Source organism: Notolepis coatsorum (assembly GCF_963971535.1).
Source record: "Notolepis coatsorum genome assembly, chromosome: 17".
NCBI classification, from domain to species: domain Eukaryota; kingdom Metazoa; phylum Chordata; class Actinopteri; order Aulopiformes; family Paralepididae; genus Notolepis; species Notolepis coatsorum.
Window position 1 is genome coordinate 55,096,005 of NC_140181.1, and position 22,182 is coordinate 55,118,186.

General features: G+C 43.0%; 1 protein-coding gene across 4 annotated transcripts in view; it reads right to left on the minus strand.

The window, feature by feature from the left end:
• The window catches only part of LOC311244594 (voltage-gated potassium channel subunit beta-2-like), a gene marked incomplete at its 5' end in the record, with an annotated part of 317,065 nt that overhangs the window by 103,442 nt on the left and 191,441 nt on the right, over positions 1-22,182 (minus strand). For all 4 annotated transcript variants that reach the window (XM_084334187.1, XM_084334186.1, XM_084334189.1 and 1 more), the window contains one exon: positions 2,621-2,664. In XM_084334187.1, the coding sequence (XP_084190313.1) occupies positions 2,621-2,664 (44 nt within the window). The remainder of the gene's footprint in view (positions 1-2,620; positions 2,665-22,182) is intronic.

The following is a 22,182-nucleotide window of genomic DNA, read 5'->3' on the forward strand; positions in this document are numbered from 1 at the left end:
CAGCAACGTTCATTGAAGTGAATGCTAATCACCAGTGTCTAAGGGGTACCCCAAACAATTTAAGCCGGCTTAGGTTAGGTTGTCTTTGATAACGTGGGCCCACATTTATTGGTTATTTTTGTTATTGATTTATTGACTGTTTGATTCTGAGACTACCAAAGTGTTTACGTTCTATGCCCGGGTTCCCCCAGTACAAGCGGGGTGGTTTAATGTATTGAGCACTCGGTGCCTATGGTGGGAAGAGCTTCCCCTACATTAGTTACAAGAGCACCCAGTGCCATATGATTAGACATTAACTTTGTAATGTATAATCTGCCCAGGCTTCACTAAACATAGTTTTAATTGGGATCATTGTGTGTGTCTCTTTCTTTGAGTTCCATTTGCTATTTTATTCTCTGGGTAAATATTGTGACGGCATAATTATTTAACCCTTACACCCCATTTACAGAATAGCATTTGAAGGGTCTATACAGGTGGTCAAGGAAGGGTACTGCTTAAAGAGAAGCCCAATAATACTATTGAACTGACAGTCACTGGGTGTGGGAGGGCTGTCGGAGGTACTGAGGGAGTGAGGGTGTGTGGGGAGCTACTGCTGACCGCCTTGGAAGGCGAGGGAGACCAGAGTACCAGTCCCCAGGTTAGTAATTCCTGGGCCTCATCCACTCCAGCTGCAAGTACGACGTTCCGGGCCAAGACGGGGGTACTTATAGGTCCAATACTATAGTATCCTACTACCCAGTGTCTGTGTACTACTACTCCCACAAGCAGGGATAATCCACCCTTCTACATATAATTGCAAGATAAAATTATATGCATCATATTGTACATGTCTGTCGTTGCTGTCAATTCTGAGTGGTCTTGCTTGACTGATTGCAATCACATACTCTGTGTAATATGACATCACCAATTGGCGTGGGGCATTAAGGTCCTCAATGACATCATTACCACTCTTGATTCCATACAACATTGTGGAGCAATTTTTATTGATCTTGCAAAAGCATTTGATACAGTTGACCACTCGATTCTCAGAGACAGACTTGGTAACATTGGTGTTAACCACCATTCCTTATCCTGGTTCTCCAACTATTTGTCTGGTAGAACCCAATGCGTTAAATCAGAACACCACTTGTTGCAGCCCTTATCTGTCTGTAAAGGTGTACCCCAAGGCTCCATTCTTACCCCCACATTGTTCTCTCTATACATAAATAACATTGTCAGTATAGTAAAACATTAAAGTATTAATTTGTATGTCATCTACACAGTTTTGTATTCAGTTGGACCTTCTCCTGATGATGGTCTGTGCTCTCTTCTCCTGATGTTGGTCTGTGCTCTCTTCAAGACAGATTCAATAGTATGCAGGCTGCCTTCTCTAGTCTTAACCTCTTTTGAACACATCTACAAATGGTATGTGGTTTGGAAAAAGGTCTGAAATATCACAACTACTAATGGCTCAGTTCTGGATACATTCACCTCTTATAAATACCTGGGTATCTGATTAGATAATACACTATTTTTCTCAGCATGTGTTACATCTTCAATCAAAAATGAAAGCAAGACTTGGCTTATTGTACAGGAATCGCTCCTGCTTTACTCACATTGCTAAACACTCCCTAGTCCAAATGTCCATTCTCCCATTGTTTGACTATGGCGATGTCATTTACATGCATGCAAGCAAGAGTGTCCTTGATCACCTTAATGTTTTGTATCACTCAGCAATTAGGTTTGCTACAAATGCCCCCTTTTCAATACATCGCTGTGACTTGTACACATGTGTAAATTGGCTATCATTACACACGTTACACATTCGAGAAATTCCTTGGCTTACACTCATTTACAAAATCTTCCTTGGTCTGACCCCTCCTTATTTGATAAAATTGTCATCTACTCCCTATCCTATAACATCATAGCTGCTCACCATATCTCGCTAGATGTTCCCTGTGTTAACACTTCCTTCGGTCAATCCTCCTTCCAATTTGCTGCTCCCAGCAGTTGGAATGAGATGCAAAAGTCTTTGAAAATTTACAAATTGATCCCCTCACTACTTTTAACGACTCTATCGCAGAGTTGTTTACACACATCTGAAACTGTCACCCAGCCTTTTAACTGTATTTTGACTGTTCTGCTTCATGTATTCCACTTTGTAATTTGATCTGGTTGTTTGTTTGATGTGTGTTTTAATTATTTCCCTTACCAACCCTTTGTCCCCTTTCCCTATTACCCTCCGAGGGGACCTTTTGTCCTCTCGCCAGGCCGTCATTGTAAATAAGAATTTGTTCTTAATTGACCTGCCTGGTTAATAAAGGTTAAATAAATAAAGATAAAGTGTGCAGCAGGGTGGACATATCAACCACGAGGGGCAGCAAAAGGAACCATGTGTTCAGTTACTCTTTAAATGTCCCTAAAACCACATTGAACCTGAAATATTTTATAGGTGGATTCAAATAAAGCATTTGATGCATTTGTGTGTGTGTGTGTGTGTGTGTGTGTGTGTGTGTGTGTGTGTGTGTGTGTGCACGCCTGTGCATGTACTACTGTATGTCTTTGGACAAAGCCCTTGGCCTTTGGGTTTGCTCCATAGGCGAACGACGAATGGACCACATAAATTCCGGTTCAGACTCACCTAATCCAAGACAGGATACTCTCAGTCCAGATTTGCCTAGATTCCTGTAGAGAAAAAAACAAAACAAAACAACAGTTGTATGAAAGCAGAAGAATCCCACAGTTAAATGAGAGACGGGCCATAATGGTGTATCAGGAACTGGAGCCGGTGTGATCAATATCATGAACTCTGAACACATTGATCCAGACTAAACAATGTCTGGCTTCATTCCCGTCGTCCGATGTCCAGACCTGCAGTACACTTTGTGTTAATGCCGCCACACACAACAGAGGAACGGGTGTATTGGTATTCTGAAGACTGTATAGATGTCCCTAACAGACAGTGATGTCCACTGGGGGAGGGTAAAGGGAGAGGGGCCAGAAAAAGATAGGCTGGGAGGGGGAGAGGAAGGAAGATAGAGGGGGAGGGAGAGAGAGAGGAAGAGATAGGCTGAGAGAGAGAAGAGAGAGGCTAAGAGAGAGAAGAGAGAGGCTGAGAGAGAGAAGAGAGGCTGAGAGAGGGAGAGGAAGGACGATATAGGGGAGCGAGAGAGAGAGAGAGAGAGAGAGAGAGAGAGAGAGGCTGAGAGGGAGAGAGTTTGCATTTTCATAGTAACAAATTGTAGCCATGCGCTCACATGGCGGCTGAGGTCAGCGAATTGTCGTCTCACCCTTAGGAGAAAGATAGAGTGACAAACAACTTGTGCCAATCAATACCCTGGCAGCCAATCACTATCCCGGCAGCCAATCACTACACTCTAATCACTCCCCTGGCAGCCAATCACTACCCAGTTCCTTATCTTTTTCTAGAAACCATCCATTAATCCACTGTTAAAGGGATAGTTCGCATTTTTGGACATTAAGTTGTATGGAACATGGAATGAACATTCATTCAGAACGCCGACCATGGGACTTGTAAGTAAGCTAATAGCATTGCTATTAGTATTTAATACAACTTCGTGAACTATCCCTTTAAATATATATAAATTTAACAATTATTAAAAAATTAAATATATAGGGAAAATGTAAGGAATCTATCTGTCCTTCGATTTTCTCGAGAACCGTTTATCTGATCTTATCGACTTCACACTTGGTGGGTGTATTGCTGTGGACAAGAAAGTGCAGAGTGTGGTGTGAGAAGTTGTTTGGACGAGCGGTTCTCGAGAACGCAGCAACAACACCAGGGGTCAACAATCAGGCTGTTCAGAACGTGCACGTTTTGAACGGCCACTGCACTAGTAAGGGAATAGATAAAATAACACATTCCAAGCTGTGCCATTGGAAGGGAAATGCTCATACAGTAGGTCTTGTTGTGGATGCATTGTGAGATAGAGGTGTCTCATAAAAAGTAGTTCTTTTCCTGATATACAAGTCTGAAAAATAATTGTATTAATACATTTTTTATTTTTTTAGGTTTATTTTTTAGCGTTTATCGCTTTTTCCTGGTCAGACATGACCGACAGATGAGGTGAGGGTGAAACGGGAGACAGAGCAGTGGAAGACATTCGGCAAAGGACGCCGGGTCCGGGAATCGAACCCGGGCCGGCCACATTGCGATGCAGCGCGTTACATGGTGTGCCACTAGAGCGCCCCTGTATTAATACATTTAAAAAAAATAAACACATGGGCGAGACTCATAACATAATGAAAAGAAATTACAGCAAGTTGAATCCTCTCACTTTAGTATCTGGTGTAAACGACTGTATCTGAGCAAAACTGGACCCAGCGCCTTTCTGTGTCGCCTTGGATACAGGAGCTAGGTCTCGCAGAGCCAATCGCGTTGTCTGCTTTTGTCTTCTTATTCCACTTGGACACAGCCATAGCACCAGAGCTCTTTTCTTCCCAGACACAATATCCAAGGCCACCGTGCATCTCCTCCCTCACTCCCTCCACATTCTCCTCCTCTCGCTCTATCTATTCTCTCTCTATATTATCTCTCTATCCTCTCACTCTATCTATTTTCTCACTCTATCCTCTCATTCTATCTATGCTCTCACTCTACTCTATCATTTGACTCTATTTTCTCACTCTATCGTCTCGTTCTATCTATGCTCTCACTCTACTCTCTCACTTTATCATTTTACTCTATTATCTCACTCTATCATCTATATCAGGGGTGGGCAATTATTTTTCCCGGGGGGCCGAATGAGCAACTGAAAATATGTTGGAGGGCCGGGCCAAAATTCCAAACTCAATTATGCATAATATAAATTTTATTTCTATATAAAAAGCAGTAAATGGCATTGTTTTGACCCCTGGTAAGAGTGTATGTTATTATTTGGCAATTAAAAGGTGAGGTTAGCTTTCAAAAATATAATTTATTCAAATAGAATTTATTTCCAAAATGATAAACAAAATGTGAAACATTAATAACAAAGGGCATGTATGAAAAAGTGCTATACAAATAAAGTTATTATTTTGAGTTTCATATACTATTGAAACAAGGATTTTCTTAGCTTTCTAAAGACATCACATCATCTTATAGCCAAAATAAACAAGACATGTCACTGAACTGTGTAAAGAAAAGTGTCCCAGTAGCCTTTTTTTACTTTACATGCCTATATTAAACATTTAATGTTTTCAGAACTGTGCAAAAAAAAGAAAAAAAATATCAAGTGTCCCATTTCACTTGTTATATTTCCACATTTTAGTGTTCTTCAGCTCTCTTTTTTTTCATTCAGTGTGATAAATCCAGTCTCTGTTGAGCTTTAACAAGTCCATCAAAGTCAGGTTGCATGTCTGAGGTGGAGATGCGAAGCACAGCTGCCAGATGTTCATCAGTGAGAGAGGATCTGTACCTGGACTTGGTAAACGTCATGACTGAGAATGTCTGTTCACATATAGGTGGATCCAAAGAGAACCAACATCTTCTGAGCATGTCTCCTCATGTTTGGAAAGTTCTCCTCCTTGAGAGCAGAGTAGAACTCTAGCAGTGATGCTGACTTAAAGTGCTCTTTCAGTAGTGAATCAGACTGCAGGTCAATGAGTTCAAGCTGAACATCATGGGGTGCACTATCAACACTGCAGGTAAAGGGAGAGGAAACCAGCTGCATTTCATCCTCAACCTTTTTGAAATCTTGAAAACGCCTTGAAAATTCATCATGCAGTGCTCCCAACATGGATGAGTACCTGTGCCGGTGATCAGCTGATGGTTTGATTTCTTTCAGGGTTTTCATGTGTTTGAGATTGTTGCTGCCTAGTTGCCTTGAAATTAATTGCAACTTTGTCATGAAGGCTTTCACATGGCTATGCATTTCATGAGCAAAAATGCCCTTGCCCTGCAGTTGTGTGTTCAGTAGGGATGGGTACCGTTCACATTTGAACCGATACGGTACCGGTACCTGTGAATCGATACCGTTACCCAACGGTACCTTTTTTCTGTACTTTAGTCTCAAAAAATGTAATCTACCTACCTCAGTTGTGAAAAAAGAAATCCAGACTTCAAATAACCACACTTTCGACCGTTTTCGGCTTGCCCCGACTGCTTTGTTGTTGAATCAAGTCAAATCCTAGGTAAGCGTCTATTGTGCGTGTGAACGTTGACACGAAAGGAAAAAAAGAGTAAAAAAAAAATATGAAAAAAAAATATTATTTTAATTTTTTTTACATTTTTTTTTATTATCATGTAATCTTTCACGGGCCGGTCAGAATCATCCCGCGGGCCGTATCCGGCCCGCGGGCCATACAATGCCCAGGTCTGATCTATATCCATCCTCTCACTATATTCTCTCTATCCTATCACTCTATTCTCTCACTCTATCATCTCACTCTATCCTCTCACTCTATTCCCAGACTCACTATCTATCAATCATGTCACTCTATCTATCATCTCACTCTATTCTCTCTCTTTAGCATATTTCTTTATAGTCTTTCTTTACAGCGGCACGGTGGTGTAGTGGTTAACACTGTCGCCTCACAGCAAGAAGGTCCAGGGTTCGATTCCCGCTTGGGGACCAGGTTTCCATGATGCCAGGTACCCAGGTGGGGTATCTCCCAGGCCTTTCTATTTGGAGTTTGCATGTTCTGCCCATGCTCGCAAGGGTTTCCCCCCCGATAAGATAAACCCAATGGAAAAACATGCACAACAACAGATCGCTAACGCTGTGGCGTCCTTGACGAAGACGGACAGGAGCACTTGGATTGGTCCCCGGGGCGCGGCTCATGTTGACGCCCTATCTGCTCCCGGCTGCCCATGGGGCGAAGGACGACGGGATGGGTTAGGCGCAGAGACTCTAGTCTATCGCATCGGCGACTGAGGAAAGACAATGCATGTGTGTGTGTGTGTGTGTGTGTGTGTGTGTGTGTGTGTGTGTGTATCCCGGTGTGTGTGTGCCGCTCCAATTGCATGTCCAGTTCGTTGCATGCCGATTAAAGAGGTCCTGCATTATTATAAGTCCTTGTGAAGCTCTGACACCAAATTATTTCCCTTGAAACTTCCATCTTGAAAATGGACCCACTGACTTCACCGATACAAAAAAACTGAAATTACATGAAGCCACCACAACGACAAGTCTGTTGATTACCTTGGGGATTGAATAGAGATCACTTAATTGACTGTTAGGAAATAGGAAAGCAAACAGATGTGAACACAACGTCTCTCTGCGACAAGTGATTGACATGCTGCAGCCAAGGTGAATGTGTTTGAATGTGTGGGCGGAGCTATTGATCTGGTTTCAATGGGAAAACCATGGCAACTCAGAACCTCTCACACAAAAAAAACATTCACATACAGGTATGCGCACACATGCACACACAAAACACTAACACGCATTGTGCGCATATACAGTAATTCCACAGTCGCACAGTTTCATACACACACACACACAGTCACACACACACACACACACACACCTCTAACCAGCCTCTAACACACTCTCAGTGCTTCATGCCTCCTACACGCTCTAAGTTTAAACCACTGCACACAGGCAGCACATAGCTAACAGGGATGGGCAAAATTGCTATTCGATAGTCACTGGAAACTAAGCTAACAGAAACTAATCAACACACAATGTTAACACACACCTAGTCCAGGTTGATACACCAGTAGAGTGAAGCTAACTCCAACACCACCAACAGACTGTTAACACACACCTCGTTCAGGTTGATACACCAGTAGAGTGAAGCTAACTCCAACACCACCAACAGACTGTTAACACACACCTCGTTCAGGTTGATACACCAGTAGAGTGAAGCTAACTCCAACACCACCAACAGACTGTTAACACACACCTCGTTCAGGTTGATACACCAGTAGAGTGAAGCTAACTCCAACACCACCAACAGACTGTTAACACACACCTCGTTCAGGTTGATACACCAGTAGAGTGAAGCTAACTCCAACACCACCAACAGACTGTTAACACACACCTCGTTCAGGTTGATACACCAGTAGAGTGAAGCTAAAGGCAAGGAGTGAGTTCCAGATATATTCAGGGACAGTGATAACCTGTTGGTGTTGTATTACTTTAGACATGAGATTAGAGTGGGACAGTGAGGCTAAAAGGCAGGCTGTCTTTAAATGGTATGTTCAGAATTGTCTTTAAAGGGTTCAGAATAGTCTTTAAAAACCTCTTAACGTTCGGCGTCCCACCGGTGGGACATTTTGTACTCGTGCACACTTTGCTCTGGGCTGCGTTCCTTCCGATCATTCAATACATTGTTGGAAAGTTAAACTTCCTGCCATTCGACCGACACCACTCTCGACATATTGCGTGATTTCAGTCTCGAGTTACATGGCGAAACATCCGACGAGCGTCATTTGACAAGCCATTCGGACAAGTGACCACGTCCGGTTGTGAGCGGTCCTGTCACAGCTGATGGCGAAAATGATGACCACCGTTGTAGCCAAGGAGCGTCTACTCCAAAAGCGATCCCAGACGAGCACTGATTGCAACGAGAAAGGGGCCGAAAAAGACCAACAAGTTCTATGTTTTGACTCACGCATCTGAATGAATGGCAGCGGACGGCCATTTTGGATAATAACGCTGAAATACTGCGGTACACACATTACAAAAACCTTTGTAAAAACGAATTTTCTGTGGGATTTTTATAAACGTTGGACCTGTATGACTATAAGACTTCAGGCTATGGAACCGTTATGTTTTCCAGCTCCTACCTCTCAGCTGGAACCCAAAAACAGGCATCTGGCAACAAGTCAACACAAAAGTAAGAAGTAAATATTTAATTGCAGTGTGTTCAAACCTCTGTGTCTCTATTACATTAGTGTAACGTCCCCAGGCCCGGCCCTTGCTGGGCTGGGCATGAGAATGACAGTGGACATTTCCTCCCTCCTGACATTGGTCCCCTACCTCCCTCTAGTGACCAAAGCCTGATGGTGCAGGTGGCCATCTTATGTTGGTTCAAAGTAATAGAATTAATTTCTAATTATTTGTTATCCTGGGCCATCCCTGTCTGTGTTTGATGTCGTCCCCCTGTCTGGTTGTTGTGTGTGTCATTGCTTTTTGTGTCTAGTTGTGTTTATGGTGTCATTGCTTTTTGTGTCTAGGTTGTGTTATTGATTCTGTGTTTTGGCCTGGCCCTGCCAGGTGTTGGTCGTTGTTAATTAGTGTTGGTATTTAGGTGTCTGTTTGTCATCACTTCCTCGTGGCGTCATTGTCTACTGTACCCTCCTTGTGACCCTCACTCCTCCGTGATCCCTTGCCCGTCGTGCCTCTCCGTACCTTGTTTCATGTTCTTTAAGTGTTGTAAGTAGTTTATATATTCCGTTTTCATTCATCTTTGTTGTTTTGTTTTGTATTGTTTCGTCGTCCCAGTAAAGTCTGTATATATTTCCACGTATCCTGCTCTCTCTGCCTCCTCTCTTCCCTGTCTGCAAATTGCATTCTCACCCTCACAGCACCCCCAATCCTATCACATTAGCACTAAAAGTGATTTTTGTTGTTGTGTAAGAACCTTCAGAATGTTACCTTTCAAAAGAGACCAGACTCGTGCATGTGCTATAAGTATAAAGTATAATAAATCACAAATGACTTTTGGTATGCAATCGTCAGGCATTTTATGCAAAATGTGGGGTATGCTTAAAGGGTATGTTCAGAATTGTCAACTCTTGCCCTATTTTTTAATTTTTTTTATATCCTCTTTTTCTCCACCTGATTTTCTATGCTTTTCTCGATCCCCATCTCAATTTAGTTGTTATGCCAATTCCCCCCCTCCCCTACCTGGTCGTTGTGTGCATGTTCCCCCTACTGATCGGTACAAAGGAACCCTGAAGTCTACCACATGCTTCCTCCGACACATGCAGAGACAGCCAGCGGCTCTCTTTTCACCTGGCAGCGAGGACTCTCATTGGTGAAGCGTAACGCGTGGGAGGTCACGCTGCCTTCACCACTTCCTGCCTTTCGCTGAGCAGGCACCTGTAGGCAGATTACCACCCACGACTTCCCTCCCGCTAACTCAGCCAAACGAGTTAGTATGACGATCGGCCCAAGCCGCAGGCAATGCTGACTCCGGGTGTCGAGACCGCAGCCTCTTGCATTGGTGACGAGCGCAATCTCCGCTACACCACCCGACCGCCCTTCCTTGCCCCATTTCAAGACTAAACAAAACGTTATTGTCCATTATTGTATTTGGCTCATGAAAAATAGGAGCATTGTATTTATTACAAAATGTACTTCAAAAGACAATCCAAGTACAGTTTATTTTACAACAATGTAATTCTGTGACTTCTGGACTTGAGCTACATCTGATGTTGGCTGGATGGATCATACTGTACTAGTAAATAGGAGAAATGCATTGTAGGTTTTGGTCTTTTCGTAGGCTATATTGACATTGGCCTTTGAGCCCATCTCCATTGACTTTCAAGTTTTAAGAGATTCTGTCAAGACATCATGGAGTTCAATGGGGAGACTGATCTGCTTCTTGGTCCACATTCACATGCTAGCAGCATGGTTTAGGACAGGTACTTGCATCAAGGAGGCAAAAAGGAACATAATCCTGGTCACAACAATGGGGCAGACTACAATATTTGCATTTGTTAGCCATGCTAGCGATAAAAACAATCAATCCATGCCAAAACTTGATATGTAAAAGGTGAAAGACTCACTCACAGATATGCTGATTTGGCTAAATTACATCCAGACGTTTTCGTTTGAAACAACTTTTAGTCAGGGGCGTGTCATGGTTGCTCCATTGAGCCCTGTTGTACTTTTAGTCAGGGGAGTGTCATGGTTTCTCCATAGAGCCCCGCTGTACTTTTAGGGGGCTTTCTCACTGTCCGTCCTCGTTCCGTCCTTGGGTGCGAACTTCCCCCCTCCCTCTCCCCCCTCTAGTTTGCGTACACACTGCAGTCTTGGTGCGCTCTGGGTTTTGTTTACGGTTTGCGTTTTGAGCGTGTAAGCTTGCCGTAGGCGATGATGTCACGCTCGAACGTCAACACAGGAAGAGTTTAACATACGGTGGTGGAAACTGGATGCTGATATAAAGAAACAAATAACCAATAAATATGAAGTTATATTTGAACCTCTGTTGTCAAGCCTTGTCAATATAACCCACCCCACTTTTCTCACGAATGGAACTGGTGTCGTGGAGTCCGCTTTGAGCGTTTTCCAGGGTTAACGTGTGGTACCATTGACTGGCATTTCATAACCAATATGTCTGTGTATAGGAATTATATGCAAAAGCTTTGTTAAAAGCAAAGTGCTTTCAACCAACCCCCATTGTGCTGAGCTGTTTGTGTTAACATTCTGTGAGAACCTCTAGGCAACCCCCCTGCTATGTTAATCTGTATTGAGGGAACAATCACCAAACCCCCCACTCGAACAACTGCTAATCTATAGAACAAACAACACCTTCTAGGGTGTGACGGTTGCACCGGGAGCAAGAGGCTAAATGAAGCTGATATGCCTCTGTGAAACAAGACCAATGTGTAAAACTGTTTAAATCCATACAATTACAGAATAAGAGACAACCAGACTGTTAGATCATCACTGAAACTGCAAATATCTGTTATAATAGTTAATTCAAATAATGCTTTAATATTGAACTGTAGCATTACATAGAGGATACTAGAATGATTAGATGTTCCCACGCTCAGTGTGGGAATCTGTTGACTGTAAATTCTCAGAATAACAAAACAATGAAGATTGTAACTGAGGGGTACAATTCCCTGACTGTATTAATCAAGTACTGATATCATTAATCACTACCGTCTATGTACTTCTGGCCAATACTGTACATGAGTATTATTAGATTAGAACACTCCACAATAACACGGTTTTCCACACAGAATACTCGGTTAGAATATTTATTACATAAAAGGGAATATGGTTACATTACTTAGATGCGCTTATAAGGCAAATAGAATGTGCATAGGCGAGTCAATAGTGAATATTAAGTAATTATCTAGGGATCTTCTGGGAAAGGGTGTACTACCGGTTGTAAGCCAGCAGAGGGGGCCAAAGCTCTATGCAAGTCCAGGGTTCAAGGAGGCGATGTCACCCTGTGTGGTCAGCGGGGAGAGGCAGCCTGATCCCAGGGTGCGCGCCTTGCAGGTGAAGGTAGAAGCCGTGGAGCCTCTGGTTCGACAGAGACTGGCTTGAATGTTGTCCCCACGGGCACGTGGATCCCACAGTAGCAGTGGGGTAGGCGGTTCTCTGCTTCCAGCAGCGTGGTGAGGAATGAAGAATAATAATCCTTGCCCGGGGAGTGGCACCGCTGGCGGGGTGTAAGTCCTCCGTGGTGCTGCTGCTCCGGTGTAAATCCTCCGGTGCGGTAATGCACGGCTGAACTTGACGTTACTATACTATTAGCTCGGGCAATAAGTGCTCTATGTCGACGCACAATTACTCACTCCACGTGGTCTTTGACTCGTAATGAAGGTTTACTAATGAATAGAGAACGATACGACAAACAGACGTATTTAGGATAACACGAGACTATATTGGGGCCATGCGAGCCCTGCTGTACCGCACGTTGTGTAGTGGGTAAGGCTTTACTTGGTAACTGAACCAGACTGAACTGAAGGCGAACTGAAGAGGAACTGCAAGGGGGGGTTCTACATTTCTTGCGCCATATATATATGTACCGTGAACAAATAGTACCTATCTCATTTCTGTCGCCTCTCGGTCTCGTAGCCGTGGGCGAAAGCGGGCATGTTAAGACAAGTCCTGGCGGTAGCTTTCAAGTCAGCTCGAGGGGGTAAGGCTTTACTCGGTACCTGGCGCCAGGGGATCGCTTCCAATAGGGGAATGAATATTATGGTCTGTCCTGCTAGACTAAAGGGATATTCAGTGCATATTGTACAAGGAATATACAGGGGATATCAAACGATATACAAATATTATACATGGGATCTCAGGCAATAAATATATATATTCGGTTTAATCTGACCCTTTGTAACAAAGATGTTAATTAACACTTTAACTGCCGGAAGACGCTTTTAGGCGTCCTTCCCCGCCATGCTCAAGTTGCCGAGGACGCCGTAACTCGTCTTTGATATCAATATTTCAAAAATCTGTGATCGAAATCATATTTTCTTTCCGGAGCCCTGAGATGTACTGGTGAGCTCCCATCAACTGTTTAACGGTTCGAGAGCGCCATCTGGTGGCCGATCGGCAGATCGGCCAAGAGGGAGGGGCTCGCCAAACAGGAAGTGCTCATCATATGTGCTCCGGGCACTTGCGATCGGTAGCCGGACTCCATCTCAACACACTGGATGATCAATCGCTCGCCCTAACTCAATAAACAATGTTATTTGGACGTATATAGTATTATACAACCTGGAAATGGTTCATCCGGATAAACATCCCATAATCGAAAACGGTCTACACCACGCTGATCGTCCAACCGCGCGAGGAAGATACGGTAAGATTCAGCGTTATTTTTGAACGTGTTCGATATAAACTGCTCTGATGAACATATGACCCACACTAGATGAATGATATAACGCTGCCCACGGAATTATAAACGATCCCCCCCCCATCCGGTCAACATCAGATGATAAGTAGAAACTTCTAGAAGTACGTCCAATTGAAATTTTTTATATCGCGCCGATTGCCATCAAACTGTATTTCATCATCAATATAATGCATTTGGGGCTATAGATCACGTTCTGGAGAAAGCTGCAGAAAGAGATGAAAACATACTTATACATTAGACCATATTTTACTATGAATATGTGAATGAAAAAGTTTAACGTTGCTACACAATGAACAATACATATAGGACTTTGAATGGGCCATAATAATGGCAATTTAGCAATAGAATTTAAAAAGTTATAGCCCTGCAAAGAAGGGGTACTTATCCATAGACAAATAGAGCTGGCAACCTATGGTATATCATGAATTTAGCCTTAGGCAATCAAAGTGTTAATATGGTGGTCACACCCCACTGGGAGCAGATTGTAGCAGGACAGCTGGTCTAAATAGAGAGCAGACTGGCACAGACTTGTTAAAAGAAGAATGTACATACAGTATGTTAGACTGGAACTAAAAACAACTATATCATATTAATCTAACTGACTTATTAGATAAAAGGATATTTGAATGTCATTAGAATGTTAACTGGTTATGAAGGTAATAGAGTGTCATTTCACTCTTGTTGTAAATCAATATAGAAAATAAGTGTCAGTAACAAAAGGTTCAGTCTGGTAAATACACGTATCATGATATCCTTAATCACTGTTTGGTATCAAAATGTAAGCAAAGAGTAAAACTGTGATAATACTGGAAGTGTGTAATTCATATACACTGGAGATACATCTTGTAAATGTTTATTGGGACATGCCTCTGTGGAAGAAGCCACAGCACGACGGGGGCCACGGGCCCCCCCCTGTTGCTGCAGGAACCAGCCCATACACAACGGGGAGATATTTGGGGCAGATAGCCCCAACAGAAGAACTCCTGTTTTTAGAATCAAGTTACCTGATTGGACCAACTTAATATTTGAATGTAGCTATGATTGGTTGATGCCATAGTATAAAAACCAGAACGCATTGTTAGAGAGAGCAGGCCAGACCCCACCCGAGGTCTGAGCCTCCACTGTTCTGCCAGAGAATATGCTGTTGCCATACATGTGAGTAAATCATGGAAACCACTGTTGTTTAGTGTAAAATGTAAAGATCCCTATCTTTGACCAGGTTTAACCATGTGTATTGCTCAGTACATTCTCTTTTTATTGACATAACATGACTACTATTTGTGTACAGACTTGTTTGATGTGTAAACATCAATAACCAATTGTACAGTGTGTTTGATGATACTATGATAAATAATCCCTGTATGTAAATAACCTGCTTTATTCCACCTTTGGCCCTACGGCAATAAATCATCTAAATTGAACTATCGTTCTGTTTGTCCTGACTACACGTTTCAAGTTTCAAGTTTCTTTAATAGTTGTCATACAGAAGTACAGAATACTTTTATACAAAATGCTTCTTACTGTTACGCTCCAGAGACTGTGCTAGACAAGATAAGTATGAAATAAAATAAAGTAGCATGTAAAGAAGTAAAAATGGAGGTCACAGTGTTCAGTATAGACATATGTACAATGTTCGATGCAGACTAGAAGTAACTGAGTTACCATACAATATACAATATACTATGCAATATACTAATATACAATACTATATAGTGCAAAGCAGAAATGGGATGAGGTACAATTTAGGTACAATTTACAGTAAGGTGTACGAGTTGTAGTGCAAATCCTTTACCAATAAATATAAAGTGTGTTTAGGTGATCTAAAGTGTGGAGAGTGGGTGCTGCAGTGTGTTGTTTGTTTAAAGTGAGTGTGTGCGTACAGGGGGCGAAACTAGAGCCCGCCACCCGCCATTGGCGCTCAGTTTTTACGTTTGGCGCCTCCCACTGAGAGGTCTGCCCGCCGTGTGGCGGGCAATGGTCATGTGAAAACCGAAAATCATGATCCAATTCTTAGCGCAGTTCTCACTCGCTGTCTCAGCACAGACACGCAGCGCATTGCTGCTCCTACCCCTCCTGCACCTGTTTCTGTATGCTGCTGCATGTAAACAGAGGCTATTGCCTCGGACAGTCACCGTGACTGACGTTAGTCTAGTCAGAGGGACCTCCGTGAACTAATGTTAGCTACTGTTTCAAAATGACCCAGTCAACTATTCACTTTTAGTTTAATACATGAGGCATTGTGTAACGTTATCCAGCCGGCTAGCTACCGATAGCTCCCGACATCAACAACTGCTCCAGCAAGTGTCCAGTGCATAATACCTCCGTTGGCTAGGTAGGTCATGTTAGCCCACGTTAGCTCACTAGTCACTACGAAATGTCCCAGTAAACTAAATAGTTCAGAGGCGTTGTCCCAACGCCATCCAGCAGTAGCTACAGATAGCTCCTGACATCAATGTCCTACAACAGGGCTATTCAACTGGCGGCAATCATCGCGGGATGATTCTGACTGGCCCGCCAAAGATTACATGATAATAAAAAAAAATAAAAAATAAAAAAAGATTTTTTTTTATATATATTTTTTTTCTCTTTTTTTTTTAAACTTTTTTCTTTTCATGTCAACGTTAACACGCACAATTGAGCCAAAAGTCACTCAATTAATGACAGATTTCATTGATAAATTGAGGGAAAACTTTGCAAGTCGATTTGATGAATTTGACATGTCCAGAGAATTGATGCATTTTGTGAGCAACCCATTTGCCAATGTAGCTGCTATTTCCACAAAAGGACAAGAGTTCCTTGCATCACTTCACATTGATGAAGGTCTCCTGCAACTTGAAATAATTGACATGCAACTGCAAGCATCATCTGCTCTGAAGCAGGCACTTGAGAATGAATCCACCACAACATTTTGGATAAAGTGTATTCATGTCAAGACATTCCCCAAAATAAAAACGCTGGCAATATCTGTGCTAACAATGTTTGGCTCAACATACACCTGTGAATCCAGTTTCTCTCACATGAATGCCATTAAAACAAGCAACGTGCCTCCTTGACAAATGAGCATTTGCATCACTGTTTGCGGGTAGCCCTCACTTCCTATGAACCCTCTTTCTCTGCCATTGCCCAGTCAAAGAAGTGCAATCGCTCTCATTAGATGTGTGTATGTAGGCTAGGCCTGTCTGCCCCCCACCCCCCTGATGTTTGAGAGTTAAGAGTGGACAATAAGTGCTAATAAGATGCTGTGATTTGCTGTTGTTGCACAGACATGAAGCACTTTTTCATAACCTCAGCTGCACTATAAATGTGTTTTTTTGTTCAAGTGTTGATGTTAGAATGTTCAGATGCACATCATGCACTTGTTTGTTTTTTATTTTATTTTTATATTGAAATGTTGAAGAGGAGATGTTGCAGTTGTTGCACAGTCATAAATGAAGCACTTTCTGCAGGAGATGTTGCAGATGTGGCACATAAATGAAGCACTTTTTTTGAAAAGTATACTACTTTTGCAATGTAGTTAAATAAAAGTTGTGAAAATGTGGTTGCGTGTTGTGTCAAGTGTACATATATTCATAGCACGGGGAGGCGCCGTGGCAGTCCGGCCCCTGGCCCCTTGGGTTTCTGACAATGTGGCCCCCTGAACAATTTAGTTGAATAGCCCTGTCCTACAACATGCGTATTCGAGCCCCTGGCTTACATCGCATGAGGGCTGCTGAATAGGGTCCAGGTGCAGCGCAGGAGAATCCTTTCATGCTGAATGTAGAGTTTAGGGTCCAGGTGCAGCGCCGGAGAATCCTTGCTGGAGCTGGAGGCCACTCGAGTATACACAGACAGTGGAGCTGTTTGCAGACAGCGAGGTGGCGATGTCTCGCAGATAATACAACTACAAGTATGATTATATAATATATATATTTTATTAAAAAAAAATTATATAAAATAATAATAATAATTTTTTTAATAAAAAAAAAGTTGGCAGGTAAGAAATATGCTTGGCGGGTAGATTCTTCCCATCTACCCGCCACTGGCCGGTGAGTCAAAAAGTTAATTTCGTGCCCTGCGTGTGGATGTGTGTGCTGTGTGCATTTGATGGTTGTTGCATAGTGTTTATTGTTCGTTGAGCAGCCTGATGGCCTGGGGATAGAAGCTTCTTCTGAGTCTTTCTGTGCTCGCCTTGAGACTCCGGTATCGCTTGGTTCAAAGAGGCAGTTGTTCGGGTGGCTGGAGTCCTTGATGATTCTCTTAGCCTTGCCCCTGCACCGCTTGTTGTAAATGTTCTGGAGGGTGGGAAGCCCCCCTCCAATTGTGCGTTCCGCTGAACGTGTCACTCTTTGTAGTCTGCTTCGGTCTTGTGCAGTGCTATTCCCAAACCAGGAGGTGATGTTGCCAGGCCTGGCATGGCATTTTGTACACAGTTATTCTCTACTGGCTATTTGGAGTCAGATGAGGACCATTCTGTCATTCTGCTTTCTTCCTTCCATTTTAACAGGCCTATATGCACTGTAATTAACCCAATGTATTGACTTAAGTTACGACAAATGCTAAGCTAACGCTAGTTAGCTTATGTTAATGCTAGTTAGCTTAGCCTATTTATTACTAGTTAGCAGCTAACATTAGCCCATCGCTCGCGGCAATTATATTGAATGTCATTGATCTACCGGCCGACTGGTTGGGCACCACTGGTCTAATAGAAATAAATGCATTTGAACAAGAAACCAATGTATAGTAGACATAGCAATGGCAAAAATGCCAGGCCTAATGCGAGCCAGGGAAGTCTTGTACTTGTAACGTGGCTTCATGTTTTCAGCCGTGAGGCTCAACATGCTTGTTTGGTTGAGGTCTGAACTCGCCAAATTGCCATGGGTATTGTCCAGTTGTAGCAGTATGTTTTTATCTGCCCAAAATTCAAGCAAGCATGAAAGCATTACAGTAATGACGTTGTGTGTGTCAGCAAGTTGATACAGCAAGTTGATACAGCAAGCCTCTCCCGTGTTTTGGTACAAGCTCGCACACCACGCCCCCCACTCCCACTGGCGCGCACCCGGAACCACCTATTTCAGCGGTCCAGGTTTGGAGCGAATCAGCGTCCCCGGGGACGGGGGGGAGCATTCTCAGTAGGACGGACACACCCTTTTTGGGTGCGATCGGGCTGTGATTCGACCCCGAATGGTTAGTGAGAAAGCCCCCTTAGTCAGGGGAGTGTCATGATTTCTCCATAGAGCCCTGTTTTACTTTTAGTCAGGGGAGTGTCATGGTTTCTCCATAGAGCCCCGTTGTACTTTTTGTCAGGGGAGTGTCATGGTTTCTCCATAGAGCCCGTTGTACTTTTAGTCAGGGGAGTGTCATGGTTTCTCCATAGAGCCCCTTTGTACTTTTTGTCAGGGGAGTGTCATGATTTCTCCATAGAGCCCTGTTTTACTTTTAGTCAGGGGAGTGTCATGGTTTCTCCATAGAGCCCCGTTGTACTTTTTGTCAGGGGAGTGTCATGGTTTCTCCTTAGAGCCCCATTGTACTTTTAGTCAGGGGAGTGTCATGGTTTCTCCATAGACAGGGACCGAAACTAAAGCCCGCCGCCCGCCAGGGGCGGTCTGTTTTTACCTTTGGCGCATGACACTTAGAGGGCTGCCCGCCGTGTGGCGTGTAGACGTGTAGTTCATAAGCAGGCCCCTAAAAATATTTGTATGCGAACGGTAAAAATCAATTACGCGCACGCTGTGCGAATACAGATTATAGCCTCTCTCGTCTTTTTTTTCCTCCGCTGCGAGATCGTTAAAAAACTACAAGTCCCACATTGCACTCAAGCCAACGGTCCAATCACAGTAGAGTGAAGTGACTGGTTTCATGGGAAATAAAGCAAATGACCAATCGGAAGCTCTAATTTTTCTTGTTTACTTCCTGAAACTCCGCGATCAGGGCTCTCGTTTTCCGAGACACCAACTTATTATAGTCTCTCTTACCAATAGCAATAGATTTTAGAACACCTAGATTTATCGATAGCAATAGTAATATAACGTTAATGCAACTAAACGAATGCCTTGCTTTGTTAATCATAACGTTGATGCAGTAGCGTATGTCGGTGTGTTGGCTGTAACGGACATGACAATAACATAACGTGTACACATTAAAATTGCGATAATCTATTCTAACATTTTCAAATCGATGCAGTTGAATTTCCCCCTTAGGATCGATGCATTGTTACACCCCTACACCAAAGTCACTGGCCCACTGTGTATCTGTGTGTATAATAACTTGGCTAGCGTTATCAACAGCAGAGGTGGGCAATGGGTCCAGCTGCAGCACCGGAGTGCAAGCGATGTGATGTAATTGGCAGACTCGACTGTCAATCAATGGTCTACCTGACACGCAAACTCAAACAATGTTTCTGTACTGGAGGTGTGATTGATTGATTGATTGAAAACTTTATTAACAGATTGCAGAATGGGTACAATACAGTACAGCTCAATACACACAATTGTTAAGGGGATGCAGACCAGAGAAAGACTTTCGTCTTGTTTACATCAGGGTCCCCCATTTCAATTAATCAGGAAAGTGTACAGTAGGAAAGTGTACAGTATTTCAATAGGCAACCCTGAAAGGATTATTTTTCTAGAAGAGCAACACAGCCAAAACAGACAGTGGAGCTGTTTGCAGATAGCAAGCATTTTGACTTATTGCGTGGTGGCGATGTCTCGCAGATAATACAACTACAAGTATGATTATATAATATATATTTTATTTAAAAAAAAAATTGTATATATAAAATATATATTGGCAGGTAAGAAATATGCTTGGCGGGTAGACTCTTCCCATCTACCCGCCACTGGCCGGTGAGTCAAAAAGTTAATTTCGCTCCCTGTCCATAGAGCCCTGTTGTACTTTTAGTCAGGGGAGTGTCATGGTTTCTCCATAGAGCCCTGTTGTACTTTTAGTCAGGGGAGTGTCATGGTTTCTCCATAGAGCCCTGTTGTACTTTTAGTCAGGGGAGTGTCATGGTTTCTCCATAGAGCCCTGTTGTACTTTTAGTCAGGGGAGTGTCATGGTTTCTCCATAGAGCCCTGTTGTACTTTTAGTCAGGGGAGTGTCATGGTTTCTCCATAGAGCCCTGTTGTACTTTTAGTCAGGGGAGTGTCATGGTTTCTCCATAGAGCCCTGTTGTACTTTTAGTCAGGGGAGTGTCATGGTTTCTCCATAGAGCCCTGTTGTACTTTTAGTCAGGGGAGTGTCATGGTTTCCCTATAGAGCCCTGTTGTACTTTTTTAGCTGTGCAGCTCGTGCAGGTAGGGGGCAACTCAGTCACGTGATTCAGCGGCTATAGGGAGGTGTAGTCTGATGTCACTTTGGACCGCCCGGGGGTCCACCCGTATAGGGATTTATCATTGGGAAAATGGATTATCAACTATTGTAACAATTCTGCCTCATGAACATTGGAAAGCTTTCCATTTTTGCACAAAACAAGTTCAATTCTATCACTAACATTATTGTTTAAGCATTTTTAGTTGAAATAAAAACAAACAAAAAATCTACGATTAATTGCGAATATTTTCATGTTGAGCTATAGATTGTGGATGAATACGCACAGAAAGGTACACCATGCAAATGTTCATGCTTTATTTGTTTTAAACGAGACGATTTAGAAATGGGCAATGGGGAAATATGTTGCAATATTGCGAGGTGGACCGGCCGGAAACAGCAATGACGTAACCACTACACCTCCCTATTGCTGATTGGCTCGAACACGGTATGTTTATAAACAAGAAACCCTGTCTAGATAAATAAATACATTACTGCTACAGTCTAATGAAGACATGCTGTAACTTGTGCTTGATACATGCTAACAGCACAAAACTTAGACGGGACAGACCTCCTTCAACTGCTTGATACAGGCCATACTGTTAAGGTACATACCCTATAAGCATTATTTCACATACGTACAAATTAGGCTGAATATACATTTGAGATATGAGATACATGAGATAAATCTTTAATTTGATCTATACATTTGTTTCATTATTTGGGGTATTATACATAACAAATGCCTAAATATAGGTTTTGGTGGGCTTAAACGACACACTTAACATCCAACATCCAACAGTTTTTTTTTTAACAGCGTATAGGCCACCGTAAACACAAAGTCCTCCAACATCAACGTCACACAAGGGCATTCCAAAATAACCCCCTACAAAGTCACCCTGTGGAGGCAAAGCCAGCCAGCAAGCCGAGCTAATTTGACCGTTAAAGTCACATTAGTGGGCTGGCTGTCGAGAACCAATGAATCACACCCAGTGGACAGAGTGGAACTGGGTGGTGTGCTGATGGACGGGGGTTAGAGAGAAAGAGACAGAGAGATAGTGTGTGTGTGTGTGGGGGGGGGGGTTTAGTCAGTAGAGGCAAGGCAGACCACCTGCTGACCCTGTGGGTCCCACTGTGGGGGGGGGGGGGGGGGGGGGCAAGGACAACAAGGGGCATTTACACCTTCCGTGGTGACATTGTGAATAACATCTGCACTGGGTCTCTTGACAAGAGTACAATATGATCTTTCTCGATATTAAGATCAAAACCAAATCATTACCAAATTGTTTTTTTGACAGTGCCCCTGCGTAAAAGGAAGAATTGTGGTGAATGTAGGAGGGAAAGAAAAGAACAACGAAAACAACACAAGGAACCAAATAGGAAATGTAAATATTATAAAAAGATGCACTTATTACTAGGGGTGTA